This window comes from Dipodomys merriami, unplaced genomic scaffold (genome assembly GCF_024711535.1).
Source record: "Dipodomys merriami isolate MVZ:Mamm:240054 unplaced genomic scaffold, mDipMer1.0.p SCAF_56, whole genome shotgun sequence".
In the NCBI taxonomy this organism is placed as follows: domain Eukaryota; kingdom Metazoa; phylum Chordata; class Mammalia; order Rodentia; family Heteromyidae; genus Dipodomys; species Dipodomys merriami.
Window position 1 is genome coordinate 226,786 of NW_027206135.1, and position 23,768 is coordinate 250,553.

Below are 23,768 nucleotides of genomic sequence, written 5' to 3' on the forward strand. Positions count from 1 at the left end.
GTTTTATACAAAGGTTCATTTAGAAGTTCAAGCTTGTAGTAAGACACACAGATGTTGGTTTGTTAAAAAAAAAAAAAAACACCAACAAACAAATCAAAAACAGATGCTGGGTACTGGTGGCTCAAGCCTATAATCCTACCAATCCAAGAGGCTGAAATCTGAGATCTGAGGATTGCAGTTCAAAGCCAGACAGGGCAGGAAAGTTCATGAGATTCATATCTCCAATTAACCACATAAAAGCTAGAAGTGGATCTGTGGCTCAAGGGGTAGAGTACTAGCCTTGAGCAAAGGAAGTTCAGAGACAGTGCCCAGGCCCTGAGTTCAAGCCCCTGACACACAGACATGCACACACACATACATAACACACAATTCTAAAAGACTTTCAGAAGAGCTGCAACATTATCTTGTGGAAAGAAAGTGACATATTTGAAGGCAAGATCAGTGTTTCTATAAAGGACAGAAATTTCTGGAAAATGCCTTTTAGGCTTTGGAAAGGAAGGTGTTGGGTGATCTAGAGAAGCCACAGAGCAGTGAGTGATGGTATCATCGCCAGAGCCTGTCCCTTGGGACAACGACCCCAGACCCCCACACACCTGACCTCCCAGCACACATTGTGCACCGGGAAAGGATTTGGTTGTGTGCTAAGAATGAGGCCAATGCGCCCTTTACTTCTTTGAGGATTTCAGGGAGTCACTCCTTCCTTTTGAAGACACTCTGTTGAGAGCTTTCTCCACAGAGATGAAATGGTTCTCACTGTTAGTCTCTTTCTGCTGCTACCTCACTGGCATGTGAAGCCTGAAAATACAGCAGTTGATAGCAAACCAATTCAACCTGCCATTTCAGTCTGCCTGCTGATGTTCAGTTGGGTGCCAGGGTCTCACTGTGACCTTGTATGTGAAAACCTCAAGGGCACCTTGAGAACAGATCTGACTTTTGTGTGTTGGAAAAGTCCAGGGCAGGAAAATATGTGCCTATACCTAAGCACACACTCATAAACACACACATTCATACGTGTGTGTTCGTGTGTGTATTTCCCTCCCTCCTTGCTCTTCTTGTTAAGGAGACAGGATTCTGAGAGAAGCCCATTTCCCTCCATCTCCTCTCTGTGAGATTCCCCCTCCCCTGAAGGAAACCAGGTCCATTGTAATCTGGTTTAATCTTTCTTGGGTGTCTTTTTGTAACCATATGTAGCTAATTATAAAGGTCTCATTTTTCTTAGACAAACAGTAGTACATGCTCTAGCTGTGTGTTTGGATGTAGTCCCCTCCTCTTGACTCCATGTCCTTCATAGAGCTGGTCTTCCTCATTTGTGTGGTAATAGAGTGCTCCTTCCTGCCCATGTACTTGTTATTCTTTTCAGCCTGTTTCCTATTCGATGTCATTGTTACCTTAAGTTCTGGCAGAAGAGGTTCAGTGTGGTGCGGGGGGAGATGAAAGAAGGAAACAAGTCACAAACATAACATCTCCCTCCTAGGAAGCTCAGAGATTGCCTGCTGAATGCAAGAAGCCGGGCACAGAAGCCTGTACTTGGTGAGCTCTCCTGTGTTAAGTGCCCTGGAAAGGCCCAGGCAGAGAGGCAGAAGGCAGGACATGCTTGTCCTGGGCTGGGCCGAGAGCTGGACCGCTCTTGCGATGTTGGGACTATTCTACGGTTAGACTGTGGCATTGTCTATGTGGATGGTGCTGTCAAGTTGAAGATATAATCATGTATGAATCTTATCCCATGCCATGTACATCAGGAAAGCTGCTAAAAAAGATCAGCATGAGGTAGTGTGTAGGACATTTCCTAACCATGCGTTATCTCTGATGCAGACACAGATGGAGAATCTGCCCCTCCCTCTTCAGACAACTGACATTCTTGGACCGTCCTAATGATACGTACTTTCTGCATGTTCCTTTAAGTCAGAAGGAGTTATTTATTTTTATTGTTTGTTTTTGTTTTCTTAACAGCCTCTGCTGCTTAGAGGCTTAGTGAACCGAAAATCCCTAAGGACATTGTACTTATTGTAAGCTGATTGTGCCAGGATGCCTTGATCTAATCCTTCAAAGGCCCTGCATTTGGAGGACTGGCCAGCACATTGTTATGCCTTTCCTTTCACAGATGAGGTCCCCTTAAGGCTTTTAAAGCTCTAATTATGTAATAAAGTTAGGAATATAGTCCTTGACTCATCTGTTCTGCTCCTTAAATATTTATGCTCTGGTAGGCAGCCATTAAACGATAATTATTAGGACTGTGTTAAAACGTGGAAAGCTGTTTATAATACAAATGAGAAAAGCACATGGCTTGGCTATCATGATTCCAACCAGTGCAGCCCATTAGCAAACAGGTGGATGTCTGTCTGGAGCGTGGCAGACAGAAGCACGTGTGTGCTGGGCGGTGGGTCAGCAGGTGTGGGTATGCTAGGCACTGGGTGGCATGTATGTGCGTGCTAGGAGGTGGGTCGACAGGTGTGGGTGTGCTAGGCAGTGGGCAGCAGGTGTGGGCGTGCTAGTGGTAGGCAGCAGGTGTGGGCGTGCTAGGTGGTGGGGCGGCAGGTGTGGGTGTGCTAGGTGGTGGGCAGCAGGTGTGTGTGTGCTAGGTGGTGGGGCAGCAGGTGTGTGTGTGCTAGGTGGTGGGGCGCAGGTGTGGGCGTGCTAGGTAGTGGGCAGCAGGTGCAGGTGTGCTAGGTGGTGGGCAGCAGGTGTGGGCATGCTAGGTGGTGGGGCAGCAGGTGTGTGTGTGCTAGGTGGTGGGCAGCAGGTGTGTGTGTGCTAGGTGGTGGGCGGCAGGTGTATGCGTGCTAGGAGGTGGGTCGACAGGTGTGGGCGTGCTAGGCGGTGGGCAGCAGGTGTGGGCGTGCTAGGTGGTGGGGTGGCAGGTGTGGGTGTGCTAGGTGGTGGGCAGCAGGTGTGGGCGTGCTAGGCGGTGGGGCAGCAGGTGTGTGTGTGCTAGGTGGTGGGCGGCAGGTGTGTGTGTGCTAGGTGGTGGGCGGCAGGTGTGTGTGTGCTAGGTGGTGGGCGGCAGGTGTGGGCGTGCTAGGCGGTGGGCGGCAGGTGTGGGCGTGCTAGGCAGTGGGCAGCAGGTGTGTGTGTGCTAGGCAGTGGGCAGCAGGTGTGGGCATGCTAGGCGGTAGGCGGCAGGTGTGTGTGTGCTAGGTGGTGGGCAGCAGGTGCAGGCGTGCTAGGCAGTGAGTGGCAGGTGTGTGTGCTAGGTGGTAGGCCAGCAGGTATGTGCGTACTAGGAGGTGGGAAGCAGGTGTGTGCGTGCTAGGCAGTAGACAGCAGGTGTGTGTGTGTGTGCTAGGCAGTGGGCGGCAGGTGTGTGTGTGTGTGTGTGTGTGTGTGTGCTAGGCAGTGGCCGGCAGGTGTGTGCGTGGTAGGCCATGGGCTGATAAGTATTATGTCACGACCACCTCGACCAGCAAGGAAGACACAACACCGAGCTCTTCTCTCAGCAGTTTATTCAGGACCTTTGAGCAATCTTCTGACTCCGGGGAGAATCCCACACAGCCTTAAGTACCCGCTGGGTAGCCAACCCTGATACGCCACGTGGGAACCACCAATAGGTCCAGGTAAAAGCAAGCCAGATTCTTTGCCTTAGCCATATAAGGAGTTGTTTACCACGGAGAGCACTCGCCATCGGGAAGGCGGAGGGCGGAAGCCAGCGCCATCTTTAAGGTGCAGCTGCACGCAGCTCTCTACAGTATTAGTTTCTCTATTTCGTAGACATTGTTGCCTCAAATGCAAACAACTGGTTTTCTAAATATGAAAGCTGCTCTGGGGGAGGATACAGGATCACAGGGGCTGTGTGTGTCTTGGTCTTCATTTGAAGCCATTTGCCGAGTGTGCCAGGAAGGAGATGTATGGGATGTATGTAGGGCTCGGAGTCACCTCTGTGTACCTGCGGGATAGCCTGTTTGGCCTCTTTTGTGCCGTCTGCTCATACAGCACAGGCGGAGCAGGGCTCTTACTGAGGTAGAAAATGCTGTTTCACATCTCCACTGGAGGTGGACCATGGAGAATCTGACTTGTGCTGACATGTAAATGATTTAGACATGGCTGGGCGAGTATTTGATCTCCACCATTGCTTCCTTTTACACAAAGAACGCTTGAGTCTAACTTATTTTTCTGGTGGTGCTGAGCTTGAGTCCGCATCCTCTTGCATGACTGACACGTGTGGACACAGGCCACTGACCCAGTTTTCTTAAGGAGTATTTGTCATTCTCATCTCAACCTCAGTAGGTTGTTCGTGGGTTCCGCTTTAACACGTCCACGTATGCATACAATAGATACAACGGATCTGCATCAGGGTCACCCCTCTGTCATTCTTCCTCCTCCCATCCCCCTTCTCAAACCTCAGTAAGCTTCAGGTTCACACAGGTACATACAATATTTTGATCACATTTGCCCTCTTCTACCCTCTCTCTTCCCTCCCTTCCATTAGAACCCACAGCAACAGGCAGGGCACTTCCACTTCCTAATATTCCTTGTTGTTAAAGTGCTGTTAATTCTTCAAACATTTCCTTCCTTTCAGTGTCTCACACATGCATATACTGTACTGCAGTCAGACTCTGTGTGTGTGTGTGTGTGTGTGTGTGTGTGTGTGTGTGTGTGTGTGTGTGTGTGTGTGTGTGTGTGTGTGTGTGTGTGTGTGTGTGCTGGGACTGGGACTTGAACTCAGGGCCTGGGTGCTGTGTCTTAGTTTTTTTGTTTTTCTCTTAAGGTTGTCTCTCTTCCACTTGAGCTACAGCTCCATTTCTGTCTTTTGGGTGGTTAATTGGAGTTAAGAGTTTCACATACATTCCTGCCCAGGCTAGCTTTGAACCAAGATTCTCAGATCTCACCTCCGGAGTACTAGGATTCCAGGTATGAGCCACCAGTGCCTAGCTAATTTCTTTTATTTTTTATCTGAGTAACAGGTAATTGCATTCATCTATTCCTCAGTTATAGGACCTCGCTGTTTCCCTAGCTCAGCCATTGTGAATAGTGACAGCTTACATTTTGAAGATAAATGCCCATGACTGGTATGTCCGGATAGTAGGTTGGTTAGTAGGGTAGTTGTTTCATTTTTAGTTCTTTGAGAAACCTTTATGCTTGTTTCCATAGTGGTTGCCCTAGTTCACACTCCCTCCCGCTGTGTAATGGGGTTCTCTCTCCCCCACATCATTGCCAGCATCTGCTGTGGGGTGTGTGTGTGTGTGTGTGTGTTTGCCAATCCTGGGGCTTGAACTCAGGGCCTGCGCGCCGTCCCTCAGCTCTTTAGCTCAAGGCTAGTGCTCTACTACTTGAGTCACAGCACCACTTCTGGCTTTTTCTATGTATGTGGTGCTGAGGAATTGAACCCAGGGCTTAATATATGCCAGGTAAGCACTCTACCCCTGAGCCACCTTCCCAGCCCAGTTGTTTGTGTTCTTTATGATGGTCATTCCCTCAATGTCCTTTGATTTACATTTCCTGTATGGCTAGGACATTGAGCCTTTCTTTGTGTATTTATTGACCATTTGGACTTCTTTGGAGAAGTGCTGGAGTTACCACAATACTGAATTTCATATTCAACTACACAGCCATTATGAACAACAACTGCATAGCACAAAAAGAGGTCCAAAGACCAACTGATTAGAAATGAATCTTTGAAATTACAGCCATCTGATTTTTTTTTGACAAATCATACAAAACATGCTTTGGAGGAAAGATAGTCTCTTCAACAAATGGTGCTGGGAAAACAGATGATCCACATGTGGAATAACTAGAAATAGACCCCTGTCTCTTACCCTGTCCCCAAATCATCATACCATATCAAGGCTCTTCATCAAAGACCTAAACTTTGAGTATACCTCAGGAAGGAAGTGGGAAGCACTAGACCTTGTGCGCAGGCCGTGGAGCTAAGTGAAGCAAGTCAGGCTCAGAGAGACAAGGGTGGCTTGTTTTCTCTTTTATGTGGAAGCTGGATTTAGCTTATAAACTTATAAGTAAATGCATTGGGTGGTATACAAGTATATACAAAGGTATGAACTGAAATATGGTAAATCCAAGGGAGATCACAAATAGTGCAATTCCTTAAAAGGCAAAATCAAAGCTCGGTGGAACCAAACAAAACACAACACTAGGAAGTATATATGCAAGGGTAAGGTGGGGCCGAGGGGAAGGGGTAAATGAATGAAGAGGAGAAGGGAGGAGAATGCAGTGTAAACCCTACAGTTTTAGGAATGAGGGAAAGGGTAGGTAGAGGAGGGATGGGTGAGAATGTTGAAAGGATTGACACTGACCAAGATATATTATACTCATAAACTGCTTTGTTAAATCACAACTCCTGTACAACGAAGATAATAAAAAGAAAAATAATGGTAGTTACCAGGCTGACAAGATACCCTGCAAGAAGGGGAGAAAACAGAGAGCTTCAGATACTAAACTCCCAGAGAATCAGTAATCCAGTTAATAAATTAAGTAATAATTTCATTACTTGAGTATTTGATAGTTCAAGTTTATATGAGTAAAGGCAACCTATGTTTCACCTTCATACACTATTGGGTCCTGAAACTACACTTAATTTGATGTATTTTCTCCTTGATTTCACTTTGGTAAGAGAAGGCTCTTCACAGAATAAACAGTGCCTGTGGTGTGTGAATATTCACTCCAGTGGGTACGTAGTAGGTGCACTGTACTGCTATTGGATGAGATTTTCTTTCCTAGTAAAAAAGAGCAAGAGACTTAGCCAAAAGAGCTGAAGTGTCACCTTGTTGAGGTTTATTTATAGTGTGTCTTCTTCTGTCCTTTTTACTGGCTTCTGCATACTGAGACTCAGAGGAAAAGATTTCCAGTGCTCTATTTCTGGCTGACATGTTAAAAATGAAAAGAGTGCTTTGAAAGGATACTGCCGCGATTTCAGAGTTGGGAGGGAAATCCGTTGTCATTCTCGAGAAAAATAAGAATGGTGACAAGGGTGGTATCTCAGGGAAGCTTCATCAGAACACCTAGGTGTGAAGGCTTGATGGTAGAAACGTCTCTGCTCTATCAGGCAGGGACTGGCTTGGGGTTTGTGTTCTTGGAGAGGAGATTAATTTGCTCTAAACCAAAGTCAGGTGCCTGTTCTTTACTCGGGTGATGGACAGGTCACCCAAGGTGCACAGAATTGCTGAGGAGTGCTTCTAAGACACAGAAACAAGCAAAAACAGCAGACATATTCAGCAGGATTCTTCTCAAGGCAGATGGGATTTAAATTACAGCTTTAAGTAAGACTATAACTGATTTGGACCTTATCTGAGTTCAGTTGCGAAAAAATCTCAGCAGTTTAAAACAAATGTTTTATATTAAAAAATCTGTTGTTTTCTTAAACATTTAAGTGTTTACAAACATAAAAATATAATAATCCAAGACTACATGTAACTATAATCCAACTTAAACAGTTCTTGGCATTTTGCCAAATTTGTTTCTGTTGGTTGCGCATTAAAATATTTTTATTGCAGTATGTTCACAAAAAATAAAAATTAAAATTAAAATAAAAAAATATTTTTATTGGTCTGGAGCTATGGTTCTGTGTCAGAGCAATGCTCAGTATACACAAAGCCCCGAGTTTGAGTCCCAGCACCACAAAAAAAGAAAGAAAGAAAAACAAAGCAAACAAGTCAGGAGAAGATATCATTATATGTTGTTTTTATATCTGGCTGTATAAAAACACACAAGATTTATAAAAAAACTTGCTTTGAAAACCTAAGTTCAAGTGGTCATGCATTTCAGAAAACAGAAGAAAAGATACATTCTTTACTTGGAAGCAGAATTTTATTTTTGTCAGTAAGTTTTCTTATTGTTGGTGGTGTAAGCTTGATGAATTCATTCTCTTTCCTGTTACCTCTTCCGATTGCTGCAGCCTTTGGGAAGTTTTATTTGACTCTGTGCTCTGCACAGCAGTACACATGTGTACTACATAGCAGCTGATTGGCCTTGGGTCTCTTTTGCAGTTGAAAGATGCATGAGTGTCATGCAGTCCGGGACGCAGATGATCAAACTGAAGCGTGGGACCAAAGGGCTGGTCCGGCTCTTCTATCTGGACGAGCACCGGACACGTCTCCGATGGCGGCCCTCCAGGAAGAGCGAGAAGGCAAAAAGTAAATCTAACTGACACATACTTTGCTTGGATTGCCATGGTAACACATGGATAATGCTGGTAGGCTCTAGGGAACTCAGGTCTGTGGAACACCCATAGTTTTGCAAGTTTGGGGTCAGTAAATGGTGACATTCTGTGGGGAATTCAAATCCATATAACTTATGAATGCTATAAAAGCTCATATTTTTCTTGTGTTGGAGTATGATGTGGTTTTAAATCAGAACGTGAGGTTATAGATTTGAGGACTTTTTATTTTCTCATAAAAGTTAAATGATATAAATCCAACAGCCTTTGAAGTATATTGTGATATTCTAAGTACGGTCAGCTATTTAATGAGTTAGCACCACTGTTGTAACTACACTCAATAAAAATGGTTAACTGATCCCTGGTTTTAACTTCTCTCCTACATATTGTCAGAATTCATGAAGCAGAACCATTAGGATGGATGGACGGATGGGTGAATGATGGATAGAGGAATGGATGGATAGATAGATGGTAGTTGGCTGGCTGGGTGGATGGATGATTGATGGATGGTGGATGATGGATAATAGAAGAATGAATGGATAGATGGATGGATGGGTGGGTGGATGATGGATGAGGAATGGATTGATGGATGGATGATGGATGGATAGAGGAATGGATGGATGGGTGGATGATGGATGGAGGAATGGATGGATAGATGGATGGATGGATGGATGGGTGGATGATGGATGGAGGAATGGATGGATGGGTGCAGGAATGGATGGATGGGTGGTTGGTTGGCTGAATGTCTGGGTGGACAGGCAGATGGATATAAGTAGAAAGTTTACCATTACGGTAGCTCACTTAGCTACAGGGACTGAGAGGTGCTGCCACATTCCCTCTGTATGTTGGAGAACAGGGAAGCCAGTCGTTGGGGCGAAGCCTATGTCTGCAGGCTGGAAACTTAGGAGGCTGATGGTGAACTCTGAGTGGGGAGTATCTATTGGTTTTCACTGAGTTTCAATATATGTAAAAATGTTTCCTTGAAGGAAACAGGGTCAGTGTTTCCCAGCGGGACTTAGAATGACAGCAGCTTGTTGATACATGCATTCAAGCAGGGTGGTTTTGCTTTTGTTTCCCAACCACTTCAAGTAATGGCCTCCACCTGTCTTCTGCCCTGGCCCCTCTTGGCTCCGACAGTTCTTATCGACTCCATTTACAAAGTCACGGAGGGTCGGCAGTCGGAAATATTCCACCGGCAGGCTGAGGGGAGCTTTGACCCCAGCTGCTGCTTCACCATCTACCACGGGAACCACATGGAATCCCTGGACCTGATCACCTCCAACCCCGAGGAGGCGCGCACGTGGATCACCGGCCTCAAGTACCTGATGGCCGGCATCAGCGATGAGGACTCCCTGGCTAAAAGGCAGCGGACCCATGACCAATATCCTCCTAGCCCTCCGGTGCTGTGCCTGTGTGCCTATGCATGAACAGGGGCAGAGGAAGAGCACGCTGTGTTTAGTTTGCTCCCACAGGCCTAGGACTTAAAGCTTCTCTTCTTTCTGCCTCTTTCTTTCACTCTTTATCCTTCCTCTCCCTCCTGTGTCAGGGAATACATAAACCCGCTGATACAGGCTCCTGTGAACTCAGGAGCAGAAGAGTTCTGCAGAGGCTGACATTCACTCCCGTAGGAGACAGCCAGACCCGCATTGTAGAGGCATCCATTCACTGTCCCCGGGAAAGCGTCGCTGACCAGGAAAGAAAGTCCTGCCTTGTCATAAAATCCATTTGCTTTAACAGACGCTTTCTGAAATTCCAGCTCCGGGCCCCTGAGCTTCTTTCTGCCTTTTTATCTCCTCTCTCTTTTCAACTTACAGTGTGAACGTTGAGTTGTTTGGAACTCTAGAGGAAGTGACATTTTGCTTACTAACACTTGCCCTCCTAAAATCACGGGAGAAGCCAGACTGAGCGTCCGTTTCCCGATGAAGGCCTCCCTGAGGTCAGCTCCTCACTCGGGGCTGACCAGAGGAACGATCGCAAGCTTGGCCAACTGTGTGAGAACTCTGCAGGAAGAGGACAGTGTAGAGAGACCTTGTGAAGGGGGAAGGGACGGGGGGGGGGGGGAGAGGGATGTAAGTGAGGCTGCCAAGAGCTGGGCTTGAGACCCAGTGCTGCCTCTCCTGGCCACATTTCCCCCTTTCCTCTACTTTTACGTCCTTATTTGTGTGAGCTGGATGGTCTCGTGCTTTAGGCATAGGAGTGGATGGGGGAACATTGCACAGGTAGACACAGGCTGAGAGGGCCTCTGAGAAGATAGGGGCCAGCTTCACTGTACATTGGAGGTTTTGCTAGGATGATCCTGGAACACGAGGTGTTGAAGAGCTGTGCCGCTGGTCTGGTCCTGCCGCAGGCTGTCTCTGGGCCTCTTCCATGAGGACTTCTGGTGTTATGCATGCTGATACAGGCCCGTGTTCCAATGGAGCGAAGCTGGTCAGGAAATGAGGAAAAGGAATAATGTATTCAAAGTCAGATGACATGTCTTGAGTTTAGGATGCTTCCTCACAGATATATGAATTCAGTTGCCATCTTCTCAAGTGGAATTTGGGCTAGGAGTGCAGGCTGCCCCCTGGCCACAGGTGAAACGGCGGATTGTGCAGCAGTGCACTTAGTATTCCTTTGGATAAGGTTGAGTGAGAATGCTTGGGTCAGAGAAGCCTTTGCGATAGTTGGCCCTGATTCCCACCCCCATGTCTGTTCTCCCGTCCTCGTGGGGAGTGCCTCGGGGCCTATGGATCCCAGGGGCTTCTCGGAAGCATTTCTTCCCAGGCTCCGTGCTCCTTTTAATGTTGTCTGGAGTATTCCATGAGAGCGGTTTTGTGTTGATTTCCTTGACTGCTGCGCCCGTGGGTGAAGCAGACCTTCGAGGAGGCGGATAAGAACGGGGACGGGCTGCTGAACATCGAGGAGATCCACCAGCTGATGCACAAGCTCAACGTCAGCCTGCCCCGGAGGAAGGTCCGCCAGATGTTCCAGGTACAACCCCCCCCCCCCCCCCACTGCCTTGCAGAGCCCTCCTGAGGTTAGGTCATTGAAAGGTTAGTATGTTTTGCTAAAAGCAAATACTGATTGTTTTGTATCATTAAAAAAAATTAAAGTCAACTTTTTTTTATTATTATCTTTAAGTAGTTGTACTGAAGGATTGCCATTCAACATGTCAGCTTTTAACTACAGAAGTACAACACATCTCGATTGATATTATCTCCTACATCATTCCCTTACTCCTTTCCAACACTCCTTTCCCTCCTTTTTCCTAAAAAGATACTTTGTTTTATCAGAAAAAACAACATGTATTCACAGTTTCAGTGCTTCAAATACTTTCTCCTAGTTACCCTTTTAGAAGTATTATAAGCAGTTTGCTTGACAGTTGATTAATGGAAAAATTTGATCCAGTATTCCTCCCACCCTCCCTCCCTCCCAGCCCCAGGATTGGTGCACATGCGCGCATGTAAGAGAGAAAGAGAGAAAGAGAGACAGAGACAGAGACAGAGAGACAGAGAGACAGAGAAAGAGAGAGAGAAGAGAAATGTACTCATTACCTAACTTACGGCATTGTGACCCCTTTGAACAATACCTTAAATGGTAACAAACTATATTAAGTAATTTTTTTTTTGAAGAGCTGGGTGCTGGTGGTTCGTCCCTATAATGTGAGCTACTCAGTAGACTGAGATCTGGAAGACCGGGGTTGGATTATCTCCAGAGAAGCAATGATTGCAGACCTCACACAGTCTGGCTTTCCTCCCCTTTCAGGAAGCCGACACAGATGAGAACCAGGGTACGCTGACCTTTGAAGAGTTCTGTGTGTTTTACAAAATGATGTCCTTGAGAAGAGACCTCTATCTGTTACTCTTGAGCTACAGTGACAAGAAAGATCACCTCACGGTGGACGAGCTGGCTCAGTTTTTGAAGGTGGAACAAAAGGTATCATTAGATCGCCAAACTGGGTTCTTTAAAATACTGCTGAGAGGGCTGGAGGTGTGGTTCAAGCAGTAGAGCACTGGCACAGCAAGTACAGAGCCTTGAGTTCAAACCCGAGTACCACTACCATCATTATCACCACCACCAACAACAACAATACCAACAACAAAAATACTGCCAAGAAATACACATTTGTCTTTCAGAGACAGATGTGGGTGTACTTGAAGCCTAGAATAAAGGGTAAATACCATAGGTCCATAAAAATCTTATCTGAGAATCATGTAAAATATGTTTCTAGGGAAGTGGCGCTGTGGCTCAAGTGGTAGAGTGCTAGCCTTGAGCTGAAGAGCTGAGGGACAGTGCCCAGGCCTAGAGTTCAGGCCTCACGACAGGACCCAAAAAAAAAAAAATGTTTCTAGGAAGGGGAAGTGATCATTTGCACACTGGCTTATTCCTTTTCTCCTGAGTGTACATGTATGTATCCCCCACCCCCCAAAAAAGAATGTTAACTAATGTATTCCATTTTTAATATATCGGCAATGATCTCCTTATATTAATAGTGTGAAGTATTAGAAATAGATATAAATGATCAGGCGGCCAGTGTTTGAACATGTCCATCTTTTAATTTTATGTATTATCATTAGTGCAAATACATTGGGGGTTTGAACTTAGGGTCACAGGCTCTTGCTTGGCTTTCTTACTCTACCACTTAAGCCATAGCTCTCTGCTTCTGGCTTTTTGGTGGGCTGGCTTCAAGCCACAATCCTGAGATCCCAGCTTCTTGAGCAGCTAGGATGACAGGCGGGAGCCACCGGTATCCCAGCTGGGCTTTTGTCATGGACAGAAGAAGAAGAGAGAAAGGCAAGAGGTGGAGCACCACAGAGCTGGAGAAACCTCACTGTTAAACAAGAGCCAGGGCCCTGTCCGGTTCCCGTGAAACACACACATCAAAGGCACTGGTAGGGGGATTTTCAAAGCTTTTCTATTCCCGGGCCAACAGGTTCCTCTCCTGACCGTAACTTACCTGACATAGATCCATCTTGTTGTGCAATGTCGCCCCATTAGCTTCTTTATTCTTCTAGCGAAACGGTTTCCCGATGCTGTTTATTACAACTACATGTGTCATCTCTGTCCTGTCCCTCCATGGAATTGGAGTGTTTCCTTAAGAATCATTGTCATTCTAATCTTCTTGCACTTGTGAGAAATAATTATAAGCTCTTTGCTGTAAATACCCTCTTTTGGTGCTAGTGTACGTTTATCTTTTTCACTTTTCCTCATGATAGATGAGTTCCTTTAAGATCTTTCCCCCAGTGTCTATTGAATTGTTGTCTTAGTCACAATTAAAGCCTTGAGAGAGCTTTCAGCATAATTACATATTATACTCCTTCTGCTGCCTCAAATATAGTTCCCAAAGGACATTTTGTCTGAAAGCTTCCTCTGTCCAAATGTGAAATTAGTGGTCGAGTGTTAGGATGCATTGGGTGCTGGTTTGGGGATGCACACTGTGCTCGTGGTGGCCTTCCTCCCTGCAAGTGGAATGATTTTTTTCATCCAGAAACCATCCAAAAATACAGGAGGGATGCTTTCCCCACTGTGTAAGACAATAGAGGCAGAGAGAGGAGCAGCAATGTCCTGCAACTTGTCTGACCTAAAGTTAGACCCCAGAACACTGAGATTTAAGCCCAGGCAAGGAGAGGCCCCAGAACCACCCACTGTTTGGAGGAGCCACAGACAGCTCCCGGAGTGAGGTGAACAGGTTTCATAAGGCAGGAAACCCGTGTAGTGGTTGGAGGTTGGCAGGCTTCTGTCCCCAGGGTACAGAAGAGCTGCTCTCCCTCCTCCACCCTGGTATAAAACTGAGAGCATGTGCTAGAGGTAGACAGACCAGAAAGATCCAGACTGAAATACCTCCTCAGGGTGGGGGTGGGAGTGGGGAAGGGTGCTGGGTGAGCTCTGAACTCGTGGTGAAGATGGCTCCAAGAACTCTGGGATTTGTGTCTGTGGCTTTATGCAGTGTGACTTTGCAAGGTGGTTCTGGAGGCTGGGCTGGCTTAGAAACTGCAGCACAGGTGATGTGTAGGTTCTGGGGCTTCAGCCAGGGAGCCTTGAGGAGTCTATATTCACAATGTCAGAAGTGTAGGAAATCAGGCTAGCCTTGCTGAGACCACACAGTAACGTGGAGGCCAGCCAGCACCCAGTGGACAGCAGTGAGGCCGTGCAGGACCATCTGGTGGAGTTCCCCTGACAGCTGCCCGTGGCATTCCAACCTTAGGTTGGAATGGCTGGGGAACTGTCCAGGGCAGCCCAGCACTTGCTATTTTGGTCAAGTGCACAGTTGTGTATATATCTAGATTTGAGGATTTTTTTTTTCCTCCACAGAAACTGAGAAGGAAAGCAAAAATCAAATGAACACCTGTCCACAGAGAACTGTAGCCCTTGCCCTGAGTTCGGAAAGAATAAAGTTCCATTGTTTTAAGCCACCATTTGTTGGTAACCCGTCTTCAGCACATGGAGATCTAGCAGTGATGTTAGCCCAAGCCCCACGTTTCTCCTCAGCAGGTTAAAAATTGGAGAAAGGTCCTCTGGGAACTATGTCCTGCTGTAGTGATTGAATAGGGACCCCAGGTATGCCCAGGCAAACCCCCAGATCCTGTGAACCTTTGTGCCAAATATTTACATGTTCATAGATGTGATTAGGTTGAGATATCATCTTCCATTCATAGTAAGTCCTACATCCAGTGGTAGAAGAGAAGAGATAGAAGAGAGAGGAATGAGGAAATAAACACACATAGAAAGCGAGATCTTGTGAAGATAAAGTATGAATCCTTGAGTTCAAATCCCACTATCACCAAAAGCTGGATGAGTAGGTAGATAACATATTGCATTTAAAAGGGCTATTAGAAAGACTGCTTAAGGGCTGGGAAGGTGGCTCAGTGGTAGAGCACTTGCCTTGCATGCCTGAGGCCCTGGGTTTGATTCCTCAGCACCACATAAGCAAAAAGAAGAAAGCTGGAAGTGGTGCTTTGGCTCAAGTGGTAGAGCGCTAGCCTTGAGCTGAAGAGCTGAGGAACAGTGCCCAGGCCCAGAGTTCAGGCCCCATGAACAGACCCCCCCCCAAAAAAAAAAAAGACTACTTAATATTATATACGGAAAACCTTGATTTCACATTAACGGTATATAAATGGAAAAGCCATTATTACAGTATGTCAAATTTGAACTAGTAAGTAATCTTCTGCTCACCCACTCCCTCCAGAGGTGTTTAGAGATTCTTTAGATCTCAAGGGGTGAGTCCGGTTCTTGTCCCCAAATCTGTGCACCAATGGCCTTAGCACTGAATATTGCAAGGCAAACTCAGTCTTCCATGGCATGAGAGCAGTGATGTATCTTTAAGAGCACATGTGCAAACAGATCTCTCTGACACGCAGCAGACAGGCTATGGGGCTGCTGGGAGCAGGTGCTGCCCAGTCAGTAGAGTGCCTGGGGGGTTCTGGGGTCTCATTGATCTACAGTGTTCCCAGTCAGTGGCTGGTACATAGGAAAGACGAGAAACCCCTGGGGGGGGGACAGGGGAGGGGTATCAACAATGGTGTACCTGGCTTGGAAAAGAAGCACTCTATACAGCAGCTTCAGCTTCATTCCATTGCAGAAAAAAAAGAAAAGGAAATGTTGTTAAATGGACTGTTTAGGAAACAAAAACAGATGTCACTAAAACACCAGTCTTGAACCTGAGCAATAGTGAAAGCTTTGAGGAGTATAATTGAAATATGAAATAGCATTCTCCCTATTGTCATTCATTCGTGATTTTAAATGTCAGTGTTAGATTGTGAGGCTGAATTGATTCGGAACCAAAATATCAGCTGTTTCATTTCCTCTCAGGGGATCAGACCCAGAGATTTATGGCAGTCAGAGGCTGAGAAGCGGGTACTTCAGCCGATGTGGGTGCTGGATGGTATGAGTACAAGCAGTCCCTGGCTTTTTGTCTACTGTTGTTTTTTTTGCTAGCTGTTGTGCTCCTGAGTCCCAGAGCTGAACTGCTCTGTGGAGGGTCCCATCGATGCACACCTGGTATGGGGCATTTACCAGCAGGCACCAAAGAGTTTCACTTGTATAACAGCGAGCCTTTCGCATGGACTGATGGCTAGCCACCTGTCGTTTTACGGAAGGGACATTTTATTCTGAAGATAGTTTCTATGCAGTGAGTGGATTTAGAGCAATGGATTTTTCATTGATCCCTGGTTTTATTTTGTTATTCTGGGCAGAGCATTTTGTGCCATCACTGAAGGTGTTCTCTGATGGGGAAAGATGAGTAGGGGGCGGGGTTAAGATTCACCTCTCTCTCTACAGGTATATGTCAGTGTGTGGCACTGATCCCTCCACACTTTGAACCACCTCAAGAGTGTCTCACCTCCTGTGTGGAGAAGTGTATCTCACTAGGTTGTGTGCACTCTCTTAATGTCCTCTTTTGCCTAGATGAGCAATGTGACGGTGGACTACTGTCTTGACATCATCAAGAAATTCGAAGTTTCAGAAGAAAATAAGGCGAAGAATGTTCTTGGCATAGAAGGTAAAATAACCATAGGCTTTCACGTCCCTTTCCTTGATTCAGTTGGCTAAATTAAATTCCAGCCAAATCAAGAGATAGTCGTGGAATTTGAGATAATTCTAATAAAGCCAAAAAAAGTTATATTTTCCTACAAAGGAAATGCCATGATTTTTCTCTTACTTTATTTGTTTGTTTATTACTTATTTTTGTGCCGGTACTAGGGCTTGACTCAGATACTTGAAGTCTTTGCTTTGCTCTTGTCTGGTGCTCAACCACTTGAGCCTCACCCCTAGTGTCACTTTTGCTTCTTGTTTTTGCCATACTCAGGTGTTACTGCAATGTATGATCGATTCCAAGAAGTGTTGGGCTTTTCTCACATGGAAAGAGCTCATCCTGGTGCTTTAGGAGAGGAGATTTGGTCCTAGACTCAGTAACCTAGGAATCTTCTGGCTTGAAATAGACATATTTCTTTACCAAATGAGAGTGACTGTCTTGGTTTTTCCTGCTAGGTAGCATTATAGAAGCTGTTAGAACCACAAATCTCATTACTATAGTTACCTTGAGGCAATGGGACCCTAAGAAATTAAGTAACCTACCCACACTGAAACGCACTCAGAAGCTAGCTCTTAGCACCTTATACATAAGTAAAATTGTATAAATACAGCCTCATGTTTGTTTAAAACCTATGCATTTAAAAGAGGCAGAGAAATTAATTGTAGGGAATAAACCATGAGGAAGAGATGGTATCCATCAGGGACTACAGTGCCCCAGATGTCTGGAATTTCTCCCAAGGCTGGAGCTGGGCTTCTCTCATTGGATGGTTGGTCTCCTGTTTTCCAGTGCTCCCAGTGACTGTGGGAAAAAGGTGTTGACTCTGTGTGTGTGTAGGGGGGGTGGGTTGTGGGGCTTGAACTGTGGGCCTGGGCATTATCTCTCAGCTCTTCAGCTCAATGCTAGTGCTCTACCACTTGAGCCACAGCACCACTTCCGTTTTTCTGGTGGTTTATTGGAGATAAGAGTCTCACGGACTTTGCTGCCCAGGCTGGCTTCGAACTATGACCCTCAGATCTCAGCCTCCTGAGTAGCCAGGATTATAGGTGTGAGCCACCTGCGTCTGGCAGGGTTTACTTTTTTGCTGTTGCTACTGTTGTTCTTTTGTCTTTGTGTTTTTATGAGCCATGGGCTATGTTGTCCAGGCTGGCCCTGGACTCCTGGATTTGGGCATCGGGCACTGAACACAACCCTGCCTTGACAGGAGGCTTTGGTTCCATGAATTTATTCTTGGATAAGAGGGTATTTAAAATGAAGAGGAACAACTTTAAATTGTATATCCTTAAAACAAGTTTAAAGACAGAAAGGGTAAACTAATGTGGGCCTTTTCTGTACTAGGGAGTGATGGCTTCCCCTGGTGGGCACCCAAAAGATGGCATAAGTGTGGCTGCTAAGCTGCATTCCAACATGTCTGTTGACATACAGTGGCTCTTGATCAGTGGCCCTTCCATCACTCTCTCCCCTCCGGCTTCAGCTTGCTGACCCTCTATTTGATGCCAAGCAAATGTCCTAGCTGTCATGAACATCACTTTGGATCTTCTTGGACCTTGTCTGAATCAGAGAGTTTAAGAGGCACGCGTGGAAAGTTACACCACTCTGTTCGGTCTCCCGCAGGCTTCACGAACTTCATGCGCAGCCCTGCGTGTGACATCTTTAACCCCGTGCACCAGGAGGTGTGCCAGGACATGGACCAGCCGCTCTGCAACTACTACATTGCGTCTTCGCACAACACCTACCTGACTGGGGACCAGCTCCTCTCGCAGTCCCGAGTGGACATGTACGCCCGCGTGCTCCAGGAGGGCTGCCGCTGCCTGGAAGGTGCGTGGGCTCCCCCCGCCCGCTAACGGGGCTCACATTTGCGTTGGTATCGGTGGGATGCCGAGATGCCAGTAGGGAGCTGGTGTTAATGTGTAACCACTGTGCCGTTCACGATGAGGGAAGGAATCTGGTGGAAACCTTAACGGGTTTAAGTGGACAGTCAGGGAGAGCCTCATTAGTAACATGAGGAGCATCGGCTGAAGGAGCCATGAGCTCAAAGATGTCCACTAAGAAATATCACACCTGTGGTCATGTTTGGTTAGACTTAGGTCAACTTCCAATAGAATTTCTGGTAAATTCCAGGCTACTTCTGAGCATAGACCTCTGTAAAACTATACGCATTTCAAAAACAAAGCATTTTTTAAAATCTTCATAAACTATAACATTTAAAGAAGTTAAGTTATTATCTCCAATTGTTTCTATTAAGTATGCCAGAAGACCTTTGTCTCCATCTGGCAGCTTCAGCAGAGTTTAGTAGGTATAATCTCCTGTGGCAAATTTAGACCAAAAGAGTGCCTGCTGTGTCCAGCCTGCTGTGCCGATAGACACAGCCCTGCAGGCGGTTGATGTGGAGATCTGATTTTTGGCAGTTGACTGCTGGGATGGGCCAGATGGAGAGCCAGTAGTTCACCACGGCTACACGCTCACATCCAAGATTCTCTTCAGAGACGTGGTGGAGACAATCAACAAGCATGCGTTTGTGAAGAATGAGTGAGTACCTCCGGAGCTCCGACCGGCCTTGAGGCCGAGCCATCCCCGCATTCCTGCTCTCCATTCCTGCTATTCCTGCCTCTCCATCCTCCACTGCCTAGCCAGCAAGGCCTGCGGGGGAATGCCCTGGGACCCCGCTCCTCTCTCTAATCCTCTGCTCCCTCCTCTCCTGTCCCCTCAGCCTGCCTCCTAGACCTTGTCCTTGAACAGGATGACCTCAAAATCTCTAGCTCCAGGGTACAGAACTTCCACACAAAGCCGGGACACACAGGTTGCAATGTGCACATTCCAGGCAGTATGAAAACCCAATGGCATCCACTGTTCTGGTTGTCCTGTGCTGCAGCAGCCGACATCCTAGGATCACCTGATCATTTTCATTGGCATTGGAAAAGCTTAACTGTTTGCTCCCCAACACCTGCATTTTGGGGCTCCATTATTACATTCTCTTCTCCTTGGCTGCCATTGCTTCTTTCTTTCTGTTTTCCCTGTGAGTTTCCAGTCCATCTCCCTCACTTCCTTAATTGTAACTGTTTCGTAATTGATTGCATTTTTGGTCCATTCTTTGGATATTTCACTAATTACACCCCCAGAACTCTTCCTCTAAGTTAAAGATCTCTGTAGAAAAATCCTCCTCAGTATTCTCATGATGGTTTCGGCTCGGCGTGGCCAGCCCCGCCCTGGCCCTCACAGCCTCGCATCTAGGGGGAGCCCGTGGCCTCCTTCTGCCAACCCTCCTCTTGCTTCTCGCTCTTTCCTCTTAGCTGGGGCAGCCTTGTCTGTCTACTAGCAGCCTCTGCCACAGGTGAGTCTTTCTAGCTTCCCCCATTCCCCTCTGCTCTCCCTCCTGGGGTCTCTCTGGCACCCATGACTTCTCTCATCCTTATGGACCTTTTGGTTGGTGCCATGCTTTCTTTCTGAAATCCATGCCCGTGTTGTCAGTCTTGTCTTGGTGTCTTCCAAGGCTCCCTGTTCCACACAAGCGAATCCTTGTGTCCTTGCAGGCATCCCACTCTTCCCTGCCCTTTTCTCCAATGCTCCACAGAGACATTGTATTCAGTGACCAGCAGACTACTGGCCAATGCTGTTCTCCACCTGGGGCGCCCCTCCCCCACCCCGCCTGCCTGTCCTACAGGGAGAGCGTGTCCACGCCAGCGGATTCAAACCTCCCTTCTCTCTGAATTTAGCATCCTGAATATCTAATCCTTTGACTGTGTGTGTGTGTGTGTGTGTGTGTGTGTGTGTGTGTGTGTGTGTGTATGCATCAGTACTGGAGTTTGAACTCAGGGTCTCAAAGGTCTTACGTGGTTGGTGCTTTATCACTTGAGCTCCTCTATCAGTCCTTTGTGTGTTGGTTATTTTTTGAGATTGGGTCTCACTTTCTGCTCGGCTGGCGCATCCTATGAACCACGATCCTCCAGACTCTGCCTCCTGAGTAGCTAGGATTAGAGGCCTCCACACCTGCCTAAGCATCTGGAATATAACTCTGTCCTGTCCTGTGGTGCCTTATTACCACTGTTGACAACTGGGCTTGTTTTAACTCTACAGGACAGACTGGTGCTGGTAGCTTACACCTGTAATCCTAGGTAGTTATGAGGCTGAGATCTGAGGATCATAGTTCAAAGCCAGCCCAGGCAGAAAAGTCCAAGAGCCTTGAGCAAAAGAAACTCAGGGACAGCGCCTAGGCCCTGAATTCAAGCCCCAGGAGTGCCCCCCCCCACAAAAAATAAATAAAGCTACAGAATAGCTAACTCACCAAAAATACAAGACTATGCCTTAGACATTTGTAATTCATTCTTTGTGACCTAGCGGGTCCCTGCCACTTATCAGGCATGCAAGAAAGAATTTTGAATTAAAGAAGCAAATTAAAAATTACAGTTGCAGAAAATTAATATTCTAGATGTTAGTGGCCTTTCACATTTTTTAATATGTGGCCTTATTAATTAAGCATGCGGAAAAACTGCTGCTGTACAAAGAGACCCTTGGTGCAGAACAGGTTAGCGTGTGGTGTTTTTGAGTGCCCAGCTTCGGGTTGCTTTTCACAACCCTGATTCTGACGCCTCGGGGCGGAGTTGGTGGTGATCTTCCTCCATGCCCAGTGTGTGTGAGGTGCTGTGTGGACTCCGCTGCCTCTCTGCGCTCCAAGGACCTCCCGACTTAACTCTTCATCTCCTGTGTGGAGGTCTCTACAGGAACACCATGCCTGTTTACTACATTTTCCACGGGTGCCCTTTGGGGGTAGGTGGTGCTAGGCTTTGAACTCTGGGTGTTGAGCTTGAGAAGCAGGCACGTTACCACTTCAACCATTCATCGAGCATCTGGCTTTCAGCTTACTTCTTCCCTTCTAGAGATCGGGTCCTGCTCCTTGCCCCGGCTGACCTGGGGTTGCGGTTCTTCTCCCTGGGACTCCTGGGCAGCTGGGTGGACAGTCATATGCTCCCTGCTGAGATGATAGCTTGTTCTAGCTGTCATTGAACTTTGATCCTCTTAACCTTCTGCCGCCCGAGCAGCTGGGATTACACGTGTGAGCTATCATGCCTGTTGGCATGCTGGCTTTTCTTCCCAGCACTCTAGGGTCCCAAGGCAGGTTAGGTTGGTCAGGACCCAGCTGGCTTCATCGTCCAGGTTCACCTCGCCCTCTGTCACCTGCAGTACCAGGTTTTGCTGACAGGGACAGAAAGTCATTCCAGGAGCTCAGTGGCTGTCATTGGGAGTTTGTGCCTCTCTGAAAGGTCCAGAGAAACAGTTTTTACGCAGTTTAAATGTTGGTTATATATTCTTGACAAAGAATGCCTTGTATGTGATGGAAAATGGGAGAAACTACGAATAAATCTGAGTTTGAAGTAATTTCTCATTCTGAAGAAAAAAGTTGAGGAGCAAGCCTGACTTTCTCAGCTCCTCACGCTCTGGGGCTGTGGACCGATCTGGCTCTCAGTGAGTTGCTGGGCAGTCAGTTACCTTACAGGGACCTGCAGCTTCTGTACAGACTCCTGCATGCTGGCGAAGCATGAACGCTTGGCTTCTTTTATTGTAAAACTAAAGACAAGTGTATAACCCTGCCTGAAATCATTTTGAGATGTCCAACACGTGATGCCACAACATACAAAGTCCATTGTGTTATTTTATCCTCAGTAGCAATTTCCAAGTTGAGGATGTATATCTTGATCTATACCTATATCTGTATATCACTATCTGTATCCACATATCTATATCTGTATCTGTAGCAATATTCATCTATATCTCTATATCTCTATCTATGTATCATCTCTAGATACCTATCTCTATATCCATATCAATATATCTATATCTGTCTGTATCAATGTCTATTTGTCTATCTATCTCTATATCCAGATCAATATATCTGTCTATATCTGTATCAGTATATCTTGATCTCTATCTCTACATATCTGCATGTATCTCTATCTTTATCTATATATGTTTTCATGTGTTTGTACACACACTTTGAGTGTGTTTCATGATATGCAATGGTCCCAGAAATACCTGGGCATTTGAACACACAAGAGGAAAATACATTTCATAATTTTCCTCCCCCGTTAAGCGTTCATTCCTTTAATTCTTTTTAACACATACATAATGTGCTCCCTCTCCTCACCTTTTTGCCAGATGCCAACTCCTGGCCTTCATCATTTCACACGGTGAGCACAGTTCAGTCATTCCACCTAGCAGAGTTCACTGGCTTAGCGGTATATTTCTAATGTGCCTCTAATCTTGCTTGTAGAATCAGCGTGTCCCCCGCACGGCCGCAGCTCCTGTCGTGAGATTGCAGGGCTGCAGTGGGCACTGACTTGGGGGTCCGGGCCTCTGGTGCTGCCCCTGGCTCACGCCGCCGCCCTCCCACTCTTGCATAGGTTCCCCGTGATCCTGTCCATTGAGAACCACTGCAGCATCCAGCAGCAACGGAAGATTGCTCAGTACCTGAAGGGGATATTCGGGGACAAGCTGGACCTGTCAAGTGTGGATGCCGGGGACGGCAGGCAGCTCCCAAGCCCTCAGAGCTTGAAAGGCAAAGTTCTGGTGAAGGTAATGGCCCAGACGGCACGGGCATCCAGGCCAGCTGGGCCTCTCCCCTCTCCCTCCCCCATCCCCACTCAGGTGGTGCGGGCATGGAAGCCACCCTGGGAGAACCCTGTACACTCTCAAGAGCAGTGGTTGGCCTGCAGGCACACAGGTTTTCTAGACCTGTGTGTGCATCAGGAGAGGCAGTTCTGATGCAGTGCATCAGTTCTGGGGCTGCGTCACTGTGGTGTTGCTACGTATTCTGAGCTTTGCTTTACGATGTGAAGGGACAGGTGTAACCCTTGAGTCTGTGCTGTCAGTGCGGACGGCAGCATCCGGGGCAGGAGCCAGACAGCTCCCCACATCCCCAGCCCAGGCCTTTTGTTCACATCTCTTCCTCCCATTTCAAGCTCCAATAACTGTCTGTCAAAAAAAGATATATTGTCACGGTTGATCAGCCCCCGCGTGTATCCGTGAGAAGCGCTGTTCCAGAGACGGCACGTGGTGGGCGAGAGGCAGGTGAGGGATGGCATCACAGAGGGTCTCTTTCCAGGGACAGCGGATACTGTAGGTGCAGACACAGTCAGGAAGACAGCCCCTTGGGCTTTCTGACTG

General features: G+C 46.9%; 1 protein-coding gene across 1 annotated transcript in view; it reads left to right on the forward strand.

The window, feature by feature from the left end:
* The window catches only part of LOC138812152 (1-phosphatidylinositol 4,5-bisphosphate phosphodiesterase eta-1-like), a 115,510-nt gene that overhangs the window by 51,110 nt on the left and 40,632 nt on the right, over nt 1-23,768 (forward strand). Inside the window, exons 3-10 of the mRNA XM_070000080.1 lie at nt 7,935-8,081; nt 9,242-9,485; nt 10,945-11,074; nt 11,849-12,019; nt 16,487-16,580; nt 18,225-18,428; nt 19,019-19,139; nt 23,006-23,177. Of these exons, the coding sequence (XP_069856181.1) occupies nt 7,935-8,081; nt 9,242-9,485; nt 10,945-11,074; nt 11,849-12,019; nt 16,487-16,580; nt 18,225-18,428; nt 19,019-19,139; nt 23,006-23,177 (1,283 nt within the window). The remainder of the gene's footprint in view (nt 1-7,934; nt 8,082-9,241; nt 9,486-10,944; nt 11,075-11,848; nt 12,020-16,486; nt 16,581-18,224; nt 18,429-19,018; nt 19,140-23,005; nt 23,178-23,768) is intronic.